Source organism: Trachurus trachurus (assembly GCF_905171665.1).
Source record: "Trachurus trachurus genome assembly, chromosome: 7".
Classification (NCBI taxonomy): Eukaryota; Metazoa; Chordata; class Actinopteri; order Carangiformes; family Carangidae; genus Trachurus; species Trachurus trachurus.
This window is the reverse complement of record NC_139901.1, coordinates 32610974-32626262: the sequence shown is the minus strand read 5'-3', so window position 1 is coordinate 32626262 and position 15289 is coordinate 32610974. Positions and strand designations below refer to the sequence as shown.

At 40.3% G+C, this 15289-nt stretch overlaps 1 protein-coding gene across 1 annotated transcript in view; it reads right to left on the bottom strand.

The window, feature by feature from the left end:
• vwa5b1 (von Willebrand factor A domain containing 5B1) overlaps window positions 1-15289 on the bottom strand; it is a gene marked incomplete at both ends in the record, with an annotated part of 68142 nt that overhangs the window by 30787 nt on the left and 22066 nt on the right. Inside the window, 2 exons of the mRNA XM_083975277.1 lie at window positions 6388-6590; window positions 9693-9803. Of these exons, the coding sequence (XP_083831403.1) occupies window positions 6388-6590; window positions 9693-9803 (314 nt within the window). The remainder of the gene's footprint in view (window positions 1-6387; window positions 6591-9692; window positions 9804-15289) is intronic.

The following is a 15289-nucleotide window of genomic DNA, read 5'->3' as shown; positions in this document are numbered from 1 at the left end:
TGGAGTTAGCAGTCCCCGCCCTCGTCCCTACGTCACCACATTCACGCGCATCCCTTGGCTGCACACACAGAGAGGACCGCCCCTTTATGCCGTTCTCTCTCCTCATTGGATAAAGGTTGTAGGATACAAGGAAAGTTTTCTCTTCGGCTCAGAGCAGAGCAGAGTGACTGACAGACCCGTGTTTCAGACCAAACACTCTATAGAAGTGATTGCTGTCGGAAGATACAACTATTTAAGACTTATATTAACACAAAGATTCACCTTACTTCTGCTTTAACTTATTGAATTACATCACATAAACCAGAGAGACATTTGCAGTTTTAAAAGAAAAGATGTGACTGCAGTTGTGGTCTTGACTGTCCAGCTCGACTGAGACCTTGGAGATGTGAGACCAGACCAGTCTGGAGTACAACAACACTAGAGAGATACACAACGTCACATATGTCCAAGTTGAGATGTGACCTGCTGCTTCTCAGATTCTTCTAGAGAAATGATCAAATTCCTCTATTCCTATCTATCCTTTAAGCATGGAAAATATCCACCTCCATCTTTAGAGACTAGGACAAGGACACAAGTGAGATCTGGGATATTATACGATCTTTTTTCTTCAGATGCTTTTCTCCTGTGTAACCAGGGACGGACTGGCCATTGGGCAATGTGGGCAAATGCCACTGTGGCCACCTGGTGATGCGGCCGCAGGCGGCTCCACCAAATAGATAAAGTGGAGCGGAACGGCTGCATCAATAGGCGGCCGCAGCCGCAAATAAATAAATAAATGAATAGGCTAAATAAATACATAAATAAAGCGGAGCGGCTGCGTTAATAGGCGGCCGCAAATTATGCCACGGACTAACACAAAACTAACTCTTAAAGCAGAAGTGAGTGATATATTTGTGTTAATATAAGTCTTAAATAGTTCTATCTTCCGACAGCAATCACTTACATAGAGTGTTTGGTCTGAAACACGGGTCTGTCAGTCACTCTGCTCTGCTCTGAGCCGAGGAGAAAACATTTATCGTATCCTACAGTTTTTATCCAATGAGGAGAGAGAACGGCATGCAGGGCTGTGTGTGCAGCCAAGGAACGCCGTGAATGTGGTGACGTAGCGACGAGGACTGTTATGGTGCGTTCAAGGAAACTCGTATTTTTCCGACCGTGAAGTGGTACCAGTTCGATCTGGTACGAGTTCACCGGTCGGAAGTTACGAGTGGCCGTTATAGTGACTTTCACCGGTAAAACAGGTCGGAAAAACACGAGTGTGTTGCCTGGAACGCTACAAAGTCGTAAGTTGTGACTTGAAACTGTAATTTACGATTTCAAAAGCCTGCCTGGAACGCAGCATTAGCCCAAACGACCGGATCGCTTACTTCTGCTTTAACATGTTTCAACATTAAAACTTATTCTAAGGGGCGGAGAGGGGGGGTTACTGTAGCCTAGGTTGTCTCACTCATTCAATCACGCACACACACACACACACACACACACACACACACACACACACACAAAGACACACACAGGGACGTGCGGTCAGGGGACTCATGAGTTGACGTCCGGCCAGGCAGCGGCCGTAGAAGCCACTCGCCGTCTCGTTGTATTTCAGAGAGGCACAGAGCTGCTCTGTCGCTCCTGCCTGGTGTGTATCTGGCCCCCCCAGACTTGTACGCTAAGGGAGGCTACGCTGCCTCATTGCGTAACTCCAAGTGTGAGCGGCGTTCACGTTGCCTTCCTGAATTGTAAACAAACAGACGCCCCCTTGGTTTTTGAGTCCAGCAGTTTAGCGGGTATTTCAACTGCAGTGATGGATAACTCTACCGGAGAGGCTCAACAACTTTTTAAACTTCATTTGAGGAATAAACGGCAGCTTTTACCTGACGGAGACCAACACCTGAGCTACGGTAGCTAACAGCTAGCAGGTTTTACTTTATCTCTCTCTCCCCCTCTCTTTCACGCACGCACGCACACACACACACACACACACACACACACACACACACACACACACACAGGAGGTTACCTGTCATATCTGTTGTATGCCTTGTAATAATAGCTTGTGAGTACAGTTAACATTATTGTTGCTTCGGTTTGAGTGTGTATTAATGGTTTGTTGTGTAATGTGAGTGGTGGTCTAATATCTGATCCTGTTATTGATGAGTTGGATTTTAATAACAGCTGATCTCTGTACTGTAGCCAAATGCCGCGTGGATTGTGATGAGAAGGTGTTGCACACATTTTAAGACTTATCTGTGCAAACCATTGTGCAACCCCCCCCCCCCCCCCCCCATTGCCAGGGCCTCTTTTTGGTGCCAGTCCGCCACTGTGTGTAACCAGTGTGTGGTACAACTCTCCACCAATGAGAGCTCTTCTCAGTTCAGTCGACCACCTGTTGATCTGCTTAACTAGAGTCCTTTAACTGAACAAATGCACTGCGCCTCCTTTTTCCCTCCCCTAAGTTGTTGTTCTTCATTGTTGTTGTCATTTGTTGCTGTAGATTTTGTGAATGTTGTGAATGTCTTTATTATTTCTAAAAATTAAATATATACTTTTTTTAGACAGTAGGCCTCATCTGTAAAAAATGTGGGATCACTTTTGCATTCACATTGATTTAAGTATTTTATTTCAAACTACTGTAATTCATTGGTACGTAATTTGTGAAAGTTTATTGTGTGTGTGTGCGTCTGAATCTGTTTCTGTGATGTAATAAGAAACAAAAGCCAATAAAAATATTGGAACAAAGTATTTTTCTCCTCCAGAGAGAACAGGAGAAGCTTCATTTGAACCGTTTTTATTTTATTTCTCTGTTGACCGGTTTCACTGCTGCAGCGACGTCCCCCTTTTTGCATTTTTAATGAGCTCAGACAGAGACAGAAATGTCACCGTCTCTCTTCCACCGCCGTTTAAAAACCAATTTTTTGCAAAACAAGAGATTTATCCCGTTTGATTTTGTCTCAGTGCTGATTTGTGAAGTCTGCTGGTGGGATAACGACCCAGGAAGTGTCGACGGATTGGCCGAGCTCCGTTGTGTAGCTAATGCGTTTGTCTACACTGCAAAAACTCAAAATCTTACCAAGAATATTTGTCTCATTTCTAGTTAAAATGTCATTTCTAGTCAAAACAAATCTCATTCTACTTAAAATAAGACTCATCACATTAAAAAGCAGCTTGTTTTTAGACACTTTTTACTTCTTTCAAGCAGATTTTCCACTTTAAATAAGTAGAAAAATCTGATAGTGGATCAAGTTTTTCTTTCTTTTACAAACACAAAAAACTTGCTTTCACTGGCAGATTTTTCTACTTATTTCAAGTGAAAATTAGTTTGGAACAAGTGAAAATGATCTAAAAACAAGATCGATTTTAGGTGATGAGTCTTATTTTAAGTGGAAAGAGATTAGTTTTGACTAGAAATGAGACATTTTGACAAGAAAAAGGACAAATATTCTTGGAAAGATTTTGTGTTTTTGCAGTGTAGGGAGGAGGAGTGGGAGGGGGGGCAGTCATCCATTAAAAAGGGGAAGACAAAAGTCAATTATTTCCAGGGTGACTGCATGGGGAGAGGGATTCTCAGTGTGAGACTTCAGAGATGCGAGCGGCGGCAGAGTGAAATGATTTCCCGGCGCTCCGCAGCCGACAGCTGCCGTTGGCACCGACTCAGACTTCCTCCTGACGCCGCGTCGCTCTAATCTGAAACTGATCCTGTGCAAATATCAGCTTCCTGACAGATTCTTTAAAGGAGACAGACAGGGAACAGTGTTCGACATAAAGATGCAAAAACTTCCAGATTTCATTTGGAGAGGATTAAAGCTCCATGACGAGGTGTTGATTGGTTTTAATCCCTCTGACTGGGTTGTAATTCTTTGTTGTCTATGTGTCTCTGCTTTTTTGCTATTTGCATAATGAGCATAAACAAAAAGATGAATTTATTATCGATGGCTTTGGCAAAACACACTGAACGGTTGTTCCTACTGAGCTTGATTTATTCAAGATGTGTCAACACAAATTAATCAAATTCACTATTATTTTATGGATTTTAAGCTGAGACACTACAGGTGAATAGGGTAAAAAAAAATTTAAACAACAGATATCACCATGAAACTTCCCAAGTTTATCGTTCTATCGTTCTATCTATCTATCTATCTATCTATCTATCTATCTATCTATCTATCTATCTATCTATCTATCTATCTATCTATCTATCTATCGTTCTATCTATCTATCTATCGTTCTGTCTATCGTTCTATCTATCTATCTATCTATCTATCTATCTATCTATCTATCTATCTATCTATCTATCTATCTATCTATCTATCTATCTATCTATCGTTCTGTCTATCGTTCTATCAATCGTTCTATCTATCTATCTATCTATCTATCTATCGTTCTATCTATCTATCTATCGTTCTATCTATCTATCGTTCTATCTATCTATCTATCTATCTATCTATCTATCTATCTATCTATCGTTCTATCTATCTATCGTTCTATCTATCTATCTATCTATCTATCATTCTATCTATCTATCTATCTATCTATCTACAGTATCTATCTATCTATCTATCGTTCTATCTATCTATCTATCTATCTATCTATCTATCGTTCTATCTATCGTTCTATCTATCTATCGTTCTATCTATCTATCTATCTATCTATCTATCTATCGTTCTATCTATCATTCTATCTATCTATCTATCTATCTATCTATCTATCTATCTATCTATCTATCTATCTATCTATCTATCTACAGTATCTATCTATCTATCTATCTATCTATCTATCTATCTATCTATCTATCTATCTATCTATCTATCTATCTATCTATCTATCTATCTATCTATCTATCTATCAAGGCGTTAACTTTGACAGCACTATAGAGTTTGTCTTTTATTCTCAGCGGCTCAACAGTTACTAACAGTCAGTCTCAAAGCAGTAAAAGAGTAAAAAGCTCAATATTCATCAACAACCTCAGTGTTTTATTGCTCTGACTCACAGTAACTACGAGCCGAGTTCACGTCACTCAGGTGATCTGCAAGTTATCGTTAACAGTTACATTACCGCTCCTACGCTGTGTCTACACACACACACACTGTAACCATCTACAGGAGCCTCAGTGTGTGTTCTTCAGGCCGTAGATGAGCCAAGACGTCTTATACCACAGAATAAACCACACGAGCCGCTCCGTTTCGTTCCGTTTCTCCCTTTAACGTTACAGTCTGTGGTTTCTCCTCCACTTTCTGACGATGGATCATAAAACATGACGACCGACCGGAGACAAGACATGTTCACAATCACTTCATTTAGTAACATCCGCTCCATTTCGCCACATTTCCTCCCTCTTTTCTAACTTTCACTTTGTAATTCTTCCCTTTAGCTTTAGCGTTAGCAGCAGCTCAAACTAACTAGGCTACATGCTCACAGCAGCAAGCTGTGTATCAAACGGCAGAGCGACAAGCCGCTTATTTCTACCATGTGACATCAAGGAAATATGACCATAATAACCGATAATAGAACACAATCGTTTTTTTTTCACCATCTCGTTTCTTCTCCCAGCCGTAGCTGCAGCTCAGTGGAAGCTTAACTGGCAACCCGGAGTCTGAAACGCCACAGACGCTGTGACAGGGAGAAGCGCTGGGTGGCGACACCATTGCCAACCATAGAAATTCAAAACATAAACATGATTTGCAGTCTGCAAAAAAAAAACAATGTAATGCGAATATCTTGGCTGTAGGATTGTTGTTGGTGAGTTCAGTTTGTTATATGAACATTATTCCTGAGTCTCTGTGACATATTAGGACGATTTTACAGCCAGTTGCTTTAGATTTCTTACATATTGTACCTTTAAAGGGATAGCATTTTTTTAAAGTGGGGTTGTATGATCTACAAATAGCCCCTAAGTAAAAAACGTTGTTTTTATTTGGAGCTACCCAACTGCTGATTGGTGGCGCTAACCCTGGGCGGAGGGATACGTGAGTTGGTTAGGTCCAAATAAAAACGGTGTTTTTCCTGCACTTTGAAGGTCTGGAAAAAATTATATTATAGTGAACAATGGAACTGTGTATTTTTTTTCAGGTAAAACCTCTTTTAGGCCGTGAAAATAGGCCATTTCTTTGGGTCTGTTCACAACACTGTATGTTTTAAATCTCTGGGCAGGGCTATTATGGGCTGGCGTTGCTAACGGGAGGAGTGCAGAGAGTCTTCTACTGCAATTAAAGTACTTAGGGACTATTTGTAGATCATACAACCACACTTTAAAAAAAATGCTACTATCCCTTTAAGGAAGAAAAATAGCCTTAAAATCTCAGAATTGATCGGTGCATGATGAAACAACAGTGTTTTTGCCTGTTAGTGTCTTGATCTTCACGTCTCATTCTCTAACTCAGCGGCTCGGTGACTCGCCTGATGTAGCGTGCGTGTCGGCGGACCAGCTCGATGACCTTCCCCGTGTTGCCCACGGCGCCGTCCGTCAGCAGGAAGAGCAGGCGCGGGTGTCCGCTGGACATCGGCTGCCTCAGGATCCAGCTCAGCGGCGCCGACACGTTGGTGCCGCCCATGTCGGCTCGGATCCTCCGGACGTACTCGCAGGCCGAGGCCAGGGCCTCCTGCATCACCACGACGACGGGGAGGAGGAGGAGGAAGAGGAGGAGGAGGAGGAAGGATAAACAGAGGTTTATATTTGCCTCAGTTCGATGTGAACACCAGAGCTCACACAACCTGCTACACACACCACACAAAAACATCTGTTTCACATTAACAGTTACACAACATTATAACACTGGATTTTAATCGTTATTTAATTTCAAAATAAAATGCTCACTGGCAAAACTACGATCATTTTATCAACATTAAAGGGATAGTTCAACATTTTGGCAAATTGGCCCATTGTCATAATCCCTATAGACATAGCAGTAGGTTCGTTACCTTTAATTGTTGGTGCAAGCTGCTTTTAGAACGGTGGAGCAGAGCCGTGAGCTGCTCAGAGCTACGCTACGGAGGCTCATTATGGGATTTCTTGGTTTCCCTCATCAAACTCATCAAATACACAATCCAACAACTCCACAACGCTCTGGTGGACAAGTTGTGACCTGCACATTCACCACGCTATGAGATAATAACACAACGTTACCACACAGAGTTGTTTTAGAGGGAAATTCATGCAAAACCGCTGATGCACGTTGCCTTCAGGGACAGTTTTTCATCAACAGTCTCTGTATTTCCCTCTAAAACAACTCTGTGTGGTAACGTTGTATTATTATCTCATAGTGTGGTGAATGTGCAGCTCACAACTTGTCCACCAGAGCGTTGTGGAGTTGTTGGATTGTGTATTTGATGAGTTTGATGAGGGAAACCAAGAAATCCCATAATGAGCCTCCGTAGCGTAGCTCTGAGCAGCTCACGGCTCTGCTCCGCCGTTCTAAAAACAGCTTGCACCGACAATTAAAGGTAACAAACCTACTGCTATGACTATAGGGATTATGGCAATGGGCCAATTTGCCAAAATGTTGAACTATCCCTTTAAACAAACATGAATAGACCTGCAGTGAATAATCGATCGGTGCTTTGGCAGAAAATCTATCAGAAGCTGTTTTAATGAATGATTTTTTGCCCAAAACTGACGACAAACATCTGGTTCCAGCTCGGAGGATTTGCTGCTTTTCTAAATTTTAAAGGGACAACGAGGAGTTTTGGAAAGCAAAGTGTTTTCACTACATTTCCCATGAGCCTCTGCGGCGTGCACAGTGAAACTCTTGGACCGGCGCAAGATGCAATGTTGTCGGAGGTTGGAAGACGATCAGATACCGTCGTAGTTCCGTAACCGAGACTAGGAAATGTTGGGTCGACCACTAAATAATAATAACAAAATAACTATAAAGACAAAACGATATATTTATCTAAAATGGAGCCATTAACAATTGGTAACGTAGATTCATCCACATTAATATGAGACTCTTTTAGAACCAAATACAAACTCCTCATTGTCCCTTTAAATTACTTTAGTATCCTAGAATTTGACCTAAAGTAATTACTGCTACGAAGCCGTTTAAAAGACTTCACACTTCATTTATTAACCCTCATGTGACCTTCGAGTCTATGTGAGCTAAAGGCCACTAGGGAGCGCTATAAAAAATATAGTTTTCTTCAATTAAATGACGTAAAATCACATATTTCGTATATAACTATTGTCTTTGTCAGATTTGCACACTGCATTATGGGTATTTTATCAAATTTCGCTTTCTTTTTTTTAATCAATCCACCACGATTCAGTGTTTTCATTTTCCAATACTTCAAGGTTGTCATTTCATTCATTCATTTCTTTAGTCATCCTGATTCCTGACCTTATCTGTCTTAGTTAGATGTAGTCAGATTGTATTTTTATATTTATTTACTTGTTATTATTTGATGTATGTGGAGCAAGTGGCAACAAACTTTCGTTCCACTTTGCACCTGTGGGGAATAATGTGAAACTTCAGTCGTCTCCAACAAAAGCAGATTTACGTTGTGACACTTTGTTGGATGTTGAACCTGAGATTAGGAACAACCGAACGCCTCCACCAGCTGCAGCGGTAAAATGTCACTTAGTACATTTTGCAGATAGTACTACTGCTACTGTGCTTTCATTTCACTAAAGTGAGATTATGACTGAAGGTTAAGGTGAAGATCGTACGTGTTTACACAAGAAACAGAAGTAGAGTTTGATGAATAGCATGAAATTCTTCCTTTTAACAACGTTAAAGGTTGGCTATGTAGAATTACAAGAACAACAACAGAAAAAGAATTCCAGCAGTCCATTGCCAGACCGTTGCTAGGTAAAACGGGCCGTTGCTAGGGACTCCGCTCTGATCAGAGGACAGCAGAGGAGGAGAGCTAAGCAGGATATTTACCTTATGTTTCATTTTTACCGTCATTAACAGCATAATAAATGACTTGTAGCTTGTTACAGGGACAGTGGAGGCTCTCTGCTTCCACACCGCTGCTGCTCAGAGCCTCCGCTGTCACTGCTCTCGTCAAGTTGGAAAAAAAAAAAAAAAAAGGAGCTCCGTGGCGCCGAAAGTCCGCGACGATAAACGTGTTTATGACAGATAAGACTACACAAATACACCCATCCTAACATGTATATGATAATCCATTGATCCACCGATTGATTATTAAAAAGGCTTGGTTTGAAACAAACGCATACGACCGGGAGGACGCAGGAAAACAGCGGAGAACTGAGCCACATGTCGGCTGCGGGCAGGTACGAATGTAAACAGAACGTTGACAGAAAGTCAGTTGTCGAGCCCGTCAAAAAAATTAAAAATAATAATTCAGACTAAAAAAAATTTTTTTATGGAAAAGCAATACTTTCATTCTGTACCCCTCTAAAGGCCCCATGGATGTATTATTTTTGAAAAAATATAGCTTTTAATAAATATTCTACATATTCAACCTTTAAGTTCTCTGAAATGGAGACAGCCGCTCCGTCTTCCCTCTTTTAATTTCCATTTCTCGTTTTCTTTGAGACTTACTGGAGTGAATTTAATAAGAGATCAAATCATAGATCCACTGGATATATATTAGTTTTGTGTTGGATAACGGGGATGTAACTTAATCTAATTAAAAATAAACACTTGAGTCAAGACTCTGAATAAAATTTCGAGCTCAAAATGCAGCAATCTGCTTTCCCCCTCATGCAGCAACAGACAGGAATGCGGAGCGTGTTTTACCTCCTCGTAGCTCTGGCTGGTGGTGAACAGGGACTTGAACGTGGAGCCGAAGCCCACGATGTTGAAGAGGCAGCCGGGGACCAGACTCTTCAGAATCACCACCATGGCGTCCTGAGGGAAATAAAAAGTTGAGTTTCATTAGGTTCTTCATGTCCTGTTGGAGCGGTTTTACTGTGTGGACGTCTGTCTGCGTCTGAATGAATCAATGAATGAATGAATGCATAGTGCTCCCCACTTTGAGAACCATTGGACTAGAATTTTTTCATGGAATTTTACCACTTTTTTTTTTTAGAACTTTTATTATTATTTTTTTAGAGACTTTTTTTTTTTTTTTTTGAATTTTTTTTTTTTTTTTAGAAATTTTACAACATTTTTCTAGAATATTTTTTTAATTTTTAATGTTTTAATTTTACTACTTTTTTTAGAACTTTTATTTTTTCGAATTTTTTTGTTGTTGTTGAAATTGAACAATATTTTACTAGAATTTTAATTTTTTTTTTATTATTTATTTATTTTTCTACCACTTTTTTTAGAACTTTTATTTTTTATGAGATTTTTTTTCGAATTTTTTTAAAATTATTTTTTAGAAATTTTACAACATTTTTCTAGAATTACATTTTTTTTTTCAATTTTTAATTTTTTAATTTAACGACATTTTCTAGAATTGTTTGAAAACTTTTTTTTTTTTTGAGAAATTTGACCACCTTTTTTCTAGATTTTTTTTGTGTGTTACCCCTTTTTCTAGAATTTTCCCCACTTCTAGAAATGTTTAAAATGTTTTTGGAGAAATTGTACCACGTCTTCCCAGAAATTCCTCTACAATATTTCCAAAAATTCATGCCATTATTGGCCCTAATATGAATGTACATTGACTAAAAAAAAGAAATATATGTCTGGTGTTTGCTTCAAAATGTTGTCCAATGGCGGTCCGTGGTCTAATTTGTGTCAATTTAGGGATCTTTGACGTAAAAACGTTTGAGAACCACTGCTCTACTACAGCTCTAGTCTCTGAACTGGCAGATTTTCTCAAGGAGAGCAGCAGCAGCAGCAGCAGCAGCAGCAGCAGAATAGCACTTATTCAGGTGAAGAGCACCAATGTCACACCAGCCCGACAAGTCTATGATAATAATAATGATAATAAAAAAACTCTTATTCAGGCGCATCATCAAAAGAAAAACCTTCATCTTCAAGGCTCCAGTTTTTTATATGTTGAAGGATTTCATGAATGAGGCTCACGTTGGCTTTGAGCCCAGATTCTTAAGTATTATTTATTTATATATCCAATAAAAGCCTGAGTCTGAGCCACAAGTGAACATCAGTCAGCATCACATCACAGGGCAGACAAGCAGCTGAATAACGTACAGACAGTTTATTAAAGAAGAACATGATATAAACCTCATAGAGTGTTGTTGTTATTTAAATCCTGGCATCTGGGGGGGCGTTTAGCTAATAGTCGGTGATTTATCTGATCAATATTCGTTCTGTTCATGACATTCACACAGTCGGATAACCACGTCTGTGATGTAATCTCTGTTTATTCAGAGACAAGGAGCCTCAAACAGCAAATCGTGATGTGTTTGATGCATTCGCTTTCCATTTAATCTCCTTAAGAACATGTTTATTCTTCATTCATCGCCATCGATTCAACTAAACAAAAATTCAATGTAATCTGCTGATATGATTCCAGAAAAAAAAGCATCTTTAAACTGCTGCTGTGCGATTTATTTTACAATCTATATGTAAATCAGTGTTTGGCTCTCATGCATGTTTGCATCCAGATCTAGGCCTATATATAAGCAATGCAATAAGTATATATATGCAACAGGGGAAATAAGTATTGAAGGAGTCTCTAGTCTCTGGTGGTGGTCTAATGTTTACTAGTCTAAAGCTCTGAGTTCCGTGACGACAACTCCTCTGAGTTTTATTTGGACGGTGCATTCAGGGGTTTAGAAACACATCTGTAACCTGTAACGCCGTCAGTTTGTTTTTTTATCAACATGAGGTTGTGAAGGTCTGGAGAGAACGGCTCTTTGCTTTGAGCCGTCATGATGAGACACCTTTTTACACACTGCAAAAACTCAAAATCTTTCCAAGAATATTTGTCCTTTTTCTTGTCAAAATGTCTCATTTCTAGTCAAAACTAATCTACTTTCCACTTAAAATGAGACTCATCCCCTAAAAATTAACTTGTTTTTAGATCATTTTCACTTGTTTCGAACGAATATTCAATTGAAATAAGTAGAAAAATCTGCCAGTGAAAGCAAGTTTTTTGTGCTTGTAATAAGAAAGAAAAACTTGCTCCACTATCAGATTTTTCTACTCATTTCAAGTGAAAATCTGCTTGAAAGAAGTAAAAAGTGTCTAAAAACAAGCTGCTTTTTATGTGATGAGTCTTATCTTTAATGAGATTTGTTTTGACTAGAAATAAGACAAATATTCTTGGTAAGATATTTGAGTTTTTGCAGTGTAGGTCATCCATCAATTAGGACTAAAGCAGCTGATATTAATTAGGATGACTTTCTAAACACTGATAGATTCCAGCTGCTTCTTGTCTTTCCATTCCTTTCTGCACCTCCTCCTTTTCTTCTTTGTGTGTTCAATCCTCATTCACTTCATTTATGGACATACTGTACAGTGGCATCGTGCAAAAGTCTGGTCCAAATGTCTGTTAATGTGAACAGTTTATCAAGTGTCATTTGGCTAAGGTTTTCGAATCCCTTGTTAACTCACAATTACGGCATATTGATAGATATCACGTGACGTCACACAGCGTTCGCAGCCGGTCACAGCGCCATCTTGGGTACCGACTTCCAAAGGCAGTCTATGGGCTGTGACCTAATACATCCATGGCTGTGATCTCACAAAAATAGTGGATAAACCTTTTTTTATTACATGGCTCTATTGAATGTCGTATTCCGATAATTTATTGATATTTCTGATATTTATTTACATCTTGATTTTGCATTTAACAGTCTGTTATTCCTGTTTAACAGATCGTTGCTAAGTAAAATACACTAGGTAGGGACGCCGCTCTGATCAGCGCAGCACAGAAAAGAGAAACTATGCAGGATATTTACTTTGTTTCATTTTTACCGTCATTAAACAGCTTGGGAGACGTACGCCAAGTGTGAGCGGCACGTACGTTCACGTTGCTTTCGTGAATTGTAAACACAGACGGCCCCCTCGGTTTTAGCGTCCAGCAGTTTAGCGGCTAATTCAACAGCAGTGATGGATAACTGTACCGGAGAGGCTCCACAACTTCATGAGCTTCATTTGAGGAATAAACGGCAGCTTTTACCTGACGGGAGACCGACGCCTGAGCTACGGTAGCTAACAGCTAACAGCTAGCAGGTTTTTACCTACTTTTCCTCCCCCCCTCCCTTTCTTATACACGCACACACACGGCCCAGGTTGTCTGTCATATCTGTTGTAAACCTTGTAATAACAGCTTGTTGAGTACAGTTAAAACTATTGTTGCTTCGGTTTGAGTGTGGATTAATAGTTAACGGTTTGTTTAATGTGAGTGGTGGTCATCGCGTCCTGATGAGTTGGGTTTTAATAACAGCTGATAACGTGTAGATGGCGTGGATTGTGATGAGAAGGTGTTGCGCATATTTTAAGACTTATCTGTGCAAACCATTGTGCAAAACCTGTTTGTTGTGCCTTTTTGCGTGATAAGATGATTTGCCGAATTCTTCTTCCATTCCTGCAGCCTTTTGTCTCAATGTTAACGATGGCAAAATGTCCAGATATTTTATTACTTTATGAAAATAAATGTCTGTGAGTTAAAAAAAAAAAAAAAAGAAAAAAGAAGTGGGCTACGCATTTTTGATTTGATTTGGCTTTTCGTGTATTTGGTTAAACACATATAAGTAACAGGAGAGAGACAGTGAGCGAGAGAGAGAGAGAGAGAGAGAGAGAGAGAGAGAGAGAGAGAGAGAGAGAGAGAGAGAGAGAGAGAGAGAGAGAGAGAGAGAGAGAGGTCCACTGGGTGAGCTAGATTAACTGTTAACGGGAGAGAGAGCGGCGCACCGCAAAGCTCGTCTCAGCAGAAAGGTGCTGGAGGTGTGTGCTTTCAAGGCAAGGCCATCAAAATGAGAAATATCCATATCCAAACTACATCAGGCAGCAGTCTTCTGGTCAGAGAGGATGTGGCTGCACTGATCTGAATAGAGGTTAACAGTGTTCGGTACCCAGCATGGCGGCGGCCCGGTGGAACGCACCGTGACGTCACCTACTGATAAGTATCTATAGATAGATATCAGTAGGTGACGTCACGGTGCGTTCCACCGGGCCGCCGCCATGCTGGGTACCGAACACTGAGTTAACCTCTATTCAGCTCAGTGCAGCCACATCCTCTCTGACCAGAAGACTGCTGCCTGATGTAGTTTGGATATGGATATTTCTCATTTTGATGGCCTTGCCTTGAAAGCACACACCTCCAGCACCTTTCTGCTGAGACGAGCTTTGACAGCGCGGTGCGCCGCTCTCTCTCCCGTTAAAAGTTAATCTAGCTCACCCAGCGGACCTCTCTCTCTCTCTCCTCGTCTCTCTCTCTCTCTCTCTCTCGCTCTCACTCTCTCTCTCTCGCTCACTGTCTCTCTCCTGTTACTTATATGTGTTTAACCAAATACACGAAAAGCCAAATCAAATCAAAAATGCGTAGCCCACTTCTTTTTTCTTTTTTTTCTTTTTTTAACTCACAGACATTTATTTTCATAAAGTAATAAAATATCTGGACATTTTGCCATCGTTAACATTGAGACAAAAGGCTGCAGGAATGGAAGAAGAATTCGGCAAATCATCTTATCACGCAAAAAGTCACAACAAACAGGTTTTGCACAATGGTTTGCACAAATAAGTCTTAAAATATGCGCAACACCTTCTCATCACAATCCACCATCTACACAGTTACGTTATCAGCTGTTATTAAAACCCAACTCATCAGGACGCGATGACCACCACTCACATTAAACAAACCGTTAACAATTAATCCACACTCAAACCGAAGCAACAATAGTTTTAACTGTACTCAACAAGCTGTTATTACAAGGTTTACAACAGATATGACAGACAACCTGGGCCGTGTGTGTGCGTGTGTAAGGGATGGAGGGAGAGAGAAAAAGTAGGTAAAAACTGTTAGCTGTTAGCTGCTAGCTGTTAGCTACCGTAGCTCAGGCGTCGGTCTCCCGTCAGGTAAAAGCTGCTGTTTATTCCTCAAATGAAGCTCATGTTGAGCCTCTCCGGTACAGTTATCCATCACTGCTGTTGAATTAGCCGCTAAACTGCTGGACGCTAAAACCGAGGGGGCGTCTGTGTGTTTACAATTCACGAAAGAAAGCAACGTGAACGTACATGCCGCTCACACTCAGTAGAGTGAGGCAGCCTCCCTTGGCGTAGGCCCCTACGTCTCCCAAGCTGTTTAATGACGGTAAAAAATGAAACAGAAACAAAGTAAATATCCTGCATAGTTTCTCTTTTCTGTGCTGCGCTGATCAGAGCAGCGTCCCTACCTAGTGTATTTTACTTAGCAACGATCTGTTAAACAGGAATAACAGACTGTTAAATGCAAAATCAAGATGTGAATAAATATCAGA